Below are 7,294 nucleotides of genomic sequence, written 5' to 3' on the forward strand. Positions count from 1 at the left end.
TCCATTAAATGCAATCAGAACAGTCTTGTTCATTTGTGTTTCCAACAGAGCTGCAGAAGACCAAATATTTAGACTTCTGGAAAATTTGCCAGGTCTAGATACTTTCATACATAACTGAAATTGTCATTTACCTACTGGGGTTATATATATATATTTTTTTTAATTTCAGTGTTTTATCAAGGTATTTCCCAATTTGGAGCCTATCTATTACCAAATCAACAGAGAAAATATATGTTACCATAAAATAAATTAGTATATAAGGATGCTTCATCTACAAAAGTGAATAAATATTTCCCTCCACTCCTTTTTTATTATGAATGTAGTTGTTAATTCCCTCATACATTTCCACTTATTTTATATTATCTCATATTTACCTTTATGAAATGAAATGGTCAAGTCACTGGAAGTGAAACTGAAACCAAAATTTCACTCTACAGTTTTATTTGGGAGATGGGGGATACTGTTTGTTCTAGGTATTGTATTTTTTTTTTTTTTTTTAAGATTTTACTTTAGTTTTAATGGACATTTTGCTCAAAAGCACGTTTTAGTGGCTCAATGTTAGGGTTACAAACAAAATCCTTAAGTCTGTTAACATATCCCACATCAGTTATTTCACATTAAGTGCGGGTTGTTAAAAAAAAAAGAAAAAAAAAATCAGTGCTGTGCTTGAATGGAGCACAAACAAGATAAACATTTTAATTTAATAACAAAGTTAAACCTAGCACCCTTAAAATAAAATAAATACTGTATGTACTAGAGTATTATTTCCATGGGGGAAAATTCCAGTTCACCAACAGTGCAAATGAATAGCAGCATTTTCAAAGTTGAAATTAAATTGTGTAAACACACACCCATCTGCCACAGTGAACACTCACTTCTGTTGCGCCCTCCCCACCCAGGGCAGAAAAGAGCTCCTGCTGAGTCTCTTTTAGATTCTGAATCAGAAAAGTTGCCCTGACTTCTAGGCCAAGGGCTGGGAAGACTTAGGTGCAGGATAAGGAGATCAACATGTTTGAATGGGACCAATTCTTCTTCAGATGGGCCAAGTGCTAACACTTCCAGCCACCCCCAGTGCCTCCCAGCCCAAGGGTGCCCGTGGTCACAGGCCTAGCTGGTGTGACCCCGACTTCAGTGCGGGCCTCTGAGTGCAGAGCTCCGTGCAGCGTGAGGTGTGGCGGCCTATGTTCCCCAGAGCTGACACTGCTTTGCAAACGGAGCATCTAGGCCAACTCAGGATAAAAACATTTGGGATTCTTAACCCGTTGTGACCAAATGGTTCTTAAGCAGGGAATGTCTACACGTTGTCTTACTCTTCTTAATATTTTCAAGCATTAATGATGATTCCTTTCCAGGGTGGCTTTTACATCACTCACAAAGTCATGTTTTCTTTCTCGTGAACACTCCATCTTTACGCTGGACCTTGGAGCTTCAGGTCTTAACTTTCAACAAGTACAGCCAGATATAAAAAGAAACACTGAGAAGCAGGCTCAAGTGGCCACATACTTGCATGGCAGTGTTGGGATAAGATAATGGCTGGATGTCTTTTCTAAATCGTTCAGCATTTACCAACTGTCCAGACCGAAGATCACTTCCAAGTAGTAAAGTTCTGATTCCAACTTCTCCACTGACCCACGTGCAACACGACTGATTCTGTTCCCACATGCTCGTGGGAGGGCTTGCTTGCTTGGCCGTCACCGGTGCCAAACGGGCTTGTAGACGCAGAATGCCGTAAGGATGCCGGTCACCAGCAGGATGCTGGAAATGGTTCCCATCAACACCAGCTTCTGCCCACGCAGCACCGCGTACTGCCGGCTCCGCTCCGGCGGCTGCACGGGGCGCGGGGCCTCCGCCTGTGCCAGCAGGAGGGTGCACAGTCTGCGGCAAAGCCACCGCCACCCTGGACGCAGCATCTCACCTGCCCGGCAGTGGAGAGCTACCCCCTAGTTATTTATATCAAAGCTATTTCTGTAGATTTAATTTTCTGAAGTCAAATAATGTATTACATTTTATCTGTAAAAAATATTGGACTTTTTTGTAACTTTTTAAATACTAGAAAGAGAGGCTTTTCACAATAGAATACCAAGTTCCCACAATAGGTAATTTTAAAGTTTCATGCATGAGTGAGTGGGAGTCATAATTATATCTGTCACAAGGTTATCTTCACTAATTGCTTGTTTCTTCATGGACTGAGCATTTTCCTCTTGAACAGAGCTACTGAGAGAGAGCAGTGCTTGAACTTGGTATCTTTGTGTATACAGTAGACCTTTAGCCAAGAGCACAGATCAGAATAAGCTAGATTATGGGACAGTAACAAACTATCATGAAATATCAGTAACAAACATAACAAAGTTTTATTCTCACTCAAGTCAGCAGAGGGACTGCACCCATCAAACCCCTCAGGGATCCAGGGTAATGGAAGATTCACCATCTTGAACTTTGTCAGAGGGATAGAAATCTTTAGAGAGTACCATATTAATAATTATGTGTGCTAACAAGGAAGTAAAATATGCTTCTTCTTTTCCTAACTCTTTGACCAGAACTTGTCGCATGGGGGATGCTTTGCTTACTCCTAATCACAAAGGGACAGGGAAATGCAATCCTAACATGAAGTGGAACGGTGAGAAGCCAGAAATAGTGAGTGAACAGCAGTAATGACTGCCTCAGTTTTCATGACCAAGTGCTCAGAAGAACAGAAAGATGTTATATTTCTTTTCCATGTGTGCTCTCTTTCCTTCTGTACCCTGAAGCAAAGAGCAGACACTGACAGCTGGTGGGAGAAGAGGCATATGAGGAAAGGACTGTCTGTTGCTTGCCTAAGGGTTTATTTAATCATGCCAGCATTGAGGCACACGGATGATATACCAGAATGAATATGCTACAAGAACACTTTTCTTCATTCCTTTAATATTGGTTATCACAGGCTTCATCTCCATTGTCCTTTTCCTCATTCATATTTATAACACAGCCTCCAACTTGTTTGGTGATTATCAAATATTATAGGATGCTAAGGAAAATGACAGAATTACCATATGCGAGGGAATGGTTTTACCTTGATCCACTAAATACGCCTTTTCCCCTGCCTAGTCCAAGGGAAAAGTACCTAAGAAACAGTGTTACGATGACAAATGTCTACCAACCAGATTTCCAAGTAAAGAAACCCTGATTTGTTGAGTTTGCCCGTATCTGTGCTGTAAATCCTCCCATTGCAACTGATTTTAACCTACCACCATACTGTCACCGAACGTGAGTTGCGAATGGAGGCTCACAATTAATGCGCTTTGGCCAGCTCATAAGAGTCAGGTCCAGCACTGCACTGCATCTGTTAAAATTCCTTGATGTAAATTTTAATCAACAAACATATGTTGGATGTCTTCTGTTGTGAAAAGACCTGGGAAACAGGGTTCACAAGAAATGCACATATGATTTTTACTATTAGGACCTTTGTTGGAGGAGGTCATTGAGAGGGTTGACCCTCCAGTTAGACTCGGGCGTTCTGAGGCTTTTTACCTCCTTCCATCCTTGGAATGTATGTTCCATCCACTGTTCCCATGGTCATAGCCTTTTTTAAGGACAGAGCTTTGATAGAACAATGTGCTGTTGAGATCATCTGAGTAGTATATGTGACTGAATCTAGGTAAGGTCTCTATATAAACTTCTAAGATTCTGGTGGAAAGGTGCAGAGATCTACTCAGTCTTGAGGCTGCCCAAGACAAACCTCACATGTAAGTTCCCTTGCTTATTAGAGCTGCCACCTACCAATCTGGAATTGTCTGCCCCTTTATTTGGTCTCCTCTTGCCCTCGATGCAGGGGGCCAGTTTGTGCACAAACACACTTATGTGTTTATCAAACGTGCAAAACAATTTGTAAGGAGAATACATATATAGGGCTAAACAATTGTGAATTTAAAGGATTTGTGGCAAATCAGGGAAGCTTACATGAAGAGGCAACTTTGAATCCAGTCTTGAAAGCAGTGCAGTAGATTCATAAGGGGGATGTTGCTATTCATATTAAACATGGCAAAGGAATGGGAAATATAAAATTATTTTTAGAGATAAAAGGAAAAAGAATTGAGAACTAGCTATTCATAAGGTACTTAACAGTGAGTGCTATCTAATAATAACAATAATAGTAAGTAAATAAGACATATCCACTGTAGTGCAGACTTTAAACTAAAGAAGAATAAAGATGCGTACTGCCAGAATTGGGAATCCAGTATGGGAGACATTTTTAAGTTCTAATCTAAGAAGGTTAAATGAATAATAAGAACATCACTGTAGACTTTTCAAGGGAAAGATACTATGTAAAAATAATATCTAAATATGATTATACTATTTTGATATTTTATGTAGGATAGTTTATTTGAAGGTTGATTTAGGAAACTTCCTATAAAACATGTCCATATATTTAACTGCTTTGGGGTATATATTTATTATATTGCCCTCTCTTCTTTACATAATGACCTACAAATTTAAGGTACAAATCTATTTATCTCAATAGATAATCTGGTTACGATCAATAATTTCAGGGAATAACAACACTAAAAATCTTTATTCATTGAACTGGCATCTTTGTTTCTCTTGTCTTCTTCCCTTCACTGCCAAGGAGCACAGAGCTAAATTTAGTGTTTAACCATAGTGATCATTTAGTTCAGAATTTCTGATGTCATTGTCTCTGCATATTTATATGAATTTGATCTTCTTTTTACTTACATAAGAACTATCTTGATTACATATATATGTTTTTATTTAAAATCTTTAAGGAAAATAATCAAATTATAGAGTGAATCTTTACCTCCCCCCCCCCCACACACACACATGCTACAAGAAAATAGGGACATTTTATAAGTCATTCACTCTTTTATGCCCTCATCAGCTCCAAAATTGGTTAAGGTCTCCAAATTAGTTAAGGAACGTTAACTTTCAGGTCTAGTGTTAAGCATTATAAGATTCAAAGGCAAGGAAAATATTCTTTTATTCCATCTATACCTCTTCAGCTTGTTTTACCTGATACCTGAAATTTATTTAATGGGAAACAACACATGCTTAAAATCATATTTTAAAATGATAGTCAATTTCTTCAAGATAATCAGATGCAAGAGTATTATATTTTTTAATCAAGATAAAATGTGGCTTAATTTCCACCGATGATGATTAGTGAGAAGTCCAATATCACTCATTTGGCATGCCTCTCCTTGCTTTCTTGGGGACATAAAGAAACACAGAGCTTACATAGTTCAAGAATGTGAGCAGGTCTTCTGGTCTTCAGGTATTAAGCAACTTCTTTGGACACCTTCACTTGGTTCAGACTTGCACATTCCATTTGAAAACAGGTATTTTCCTGACTGCACCAGCCAGCTCCATGCTAAACTCAAGAGAGATTTGCAGTTCTAGAAGCCCCAGCAGTTAGCATGCTATCTCCATACACTTATTTCCATGCCCACATCTTCAGAGATTCAGAATTGAATCACACTCCAATCCCTGCCACTGACTCTCAGTCTCCTGGATCCAATCACATTCTCCCAAACCAACAACTTTTCTTTTCCAGGGTAATCAGATTAATAATTTGATAGGTTTAACCTTTCAAAGCAAAATTTTCAGTGTTGGTGGTATGGAGGTATGAGGGGAAGTATTATCCCACAACCAGCTAGAATGCATATTCCATTAGGTAGCTTTTATTTTCCCTGTTTTGTCCAGTATTGTGTCTCCAGCACCAAGGACAGCTCTTGATTAATATCCAAAGGAAGGGAGGAAGGAAGGAAGAGAAAGACTGAAGGAAGGAAGAGAAAGACTGAAGGAAGAAAGGAAGTATGGGCAAAACTCAGAAACACAAAGGACAGTATTTTTAAGTATTTATAACAAGGTACAAATTTAATAACTCAGTAGATAATCTGGTTAGAGTCAAAATTGAAAAGATCTTCAAAGGTTAGTAGTAAAGTAGTTCTCAAGCATGAGAGAAACACTCACTCAGGGGCACATTTGAAAATGGTTATTGGCCTTTTTGGATGGAGCAATGACTGGAGGATACTACTGGCATTTGATGCTCCAGGGAATAAAGATACACACATGTCACAATGGGTGGGATAGTCCTGAACAACAAAGGCTTGTCCTTCCAAAAATATAATAGCATTCCCCTTGAGAAATACTTGAGTAATCCCATCCCAATTTTATACTTAAATCCTTTCTACAGTAACACTGTCAAGTGGTCTTCTATCTTATACACCTAGGCATAAACACTTCTCCTGTTGGAGACCATGCTTGACCACGACCAATCTTGTTACTTCCTTTGAGAGTTATGATTATTAGAATGAGGTACAAGCACAGAGTGGAAAGTGTAGAGTCAAATGGACCTGAGTTTAAAAAGCTCCAGCATCTTTCTTTTCCGCTTAAATTATCAAGTCACTCAAAGATAGCTATATATTTCTATCTAAGTCTTCTTTATTCCTAACCAAGCAATCCATTCTTTCAATTTTTAATAATTTTATTCTATTCTGATCATTCTGCTTTTGTCTCTTCTTAAAACTCTCTAGTTTATCTAAATTGCACTTAAAGTGTAGGGCTCTGAATTAACCCAAATATTCCAGATCATTCTATATCACCTGGATAATTATAGGTATTTGAGTTATTTTAATACATCTTGTAATCACTTTATCAATTTTTGCAGCCCTCCTTTATTCTTTACTCATACATGTCCTATTGCTAAGCCATATCTCCACAATTCTATGCTTGTAGATTTTGATTTCTAGACCCAGTTTTATTCCTGTAATTCTCATTTTATTGGATCTCTTTCATTAGTCCAGTCTGTAAACATTTTCTCTCATTCAGTCTATTTTCAAGCTATTTCAACATTATTTCATCTCTGAATTCGATGTATATACCTTCAGTCTTTTCAATGAAAAGCCAGATAATTTTTATTATGGCAGTGCCCAGTCAGAGCCATATGAAAAGCCATAGGACTCTTTCAACAGACAGACAATTACTATTTCATCCAAGCATTTCTCTAATGAATTTTCCCTTCAAAGACTCATATTAGTCCATCTTGGCTACAAAGATATTATATGGTTTATCAAGTATTCAGCAGGGTTCCCAATATACCTTTCCCACCATATTTTTCCAGGTCTAACAATTTAACTGTTTTAAAAAAGAGTAGACATTTTGCATTTATTTTTGTGTATGGTGTTATGTAGTGTTCTAATTTCATTCTTTTACATGTACCTGTCCAGTGTTCCCAGCACCACTTATTGAAGAGACTTTCTTTTCTCCATTGTATATTCTTACCTCCTTTGTCATAGATTAG

At 37.9% G+C, this 7,294-nt stretch overlaps 1 protein-coding gene across 1 annotated transcript; it reads right to left on the bottom strand.

Moving 5' to 3' along the window:
- Positions 1–476: 476 nt before the first annotated feature.
- LOC309663391 (uncharacterized protein) lies at positions 477–3,560 on the bottom strand. Its single transcript, XM_082467393.1, has one exon. The coding sequence runs from the start codon at positions 1,908–1,910 to the stop codon at positions 1,692–1,694; it is 219 nt and encodes a 72-aa protein (XP_082323519.1). The 5' UTR covers positions 1,911–3,560; the 3' UTR covers positions 477–1,691.
- Positions 3,561–7,294: the final 3,734 nt, after the last annotated feature.

This window comes from Balaenoptera physalus, assembly GCF_965194825.1.
Source record: "Balaenoptera physalus genome assembly, chromosome: 6".
Taxonomy (NCBI): Eukaryota; Metazoa; Chordata; class Mammalia; order Artiodactyla; family Balaenopteridae; genus Balaenoptera; species Balaenoptera physalus.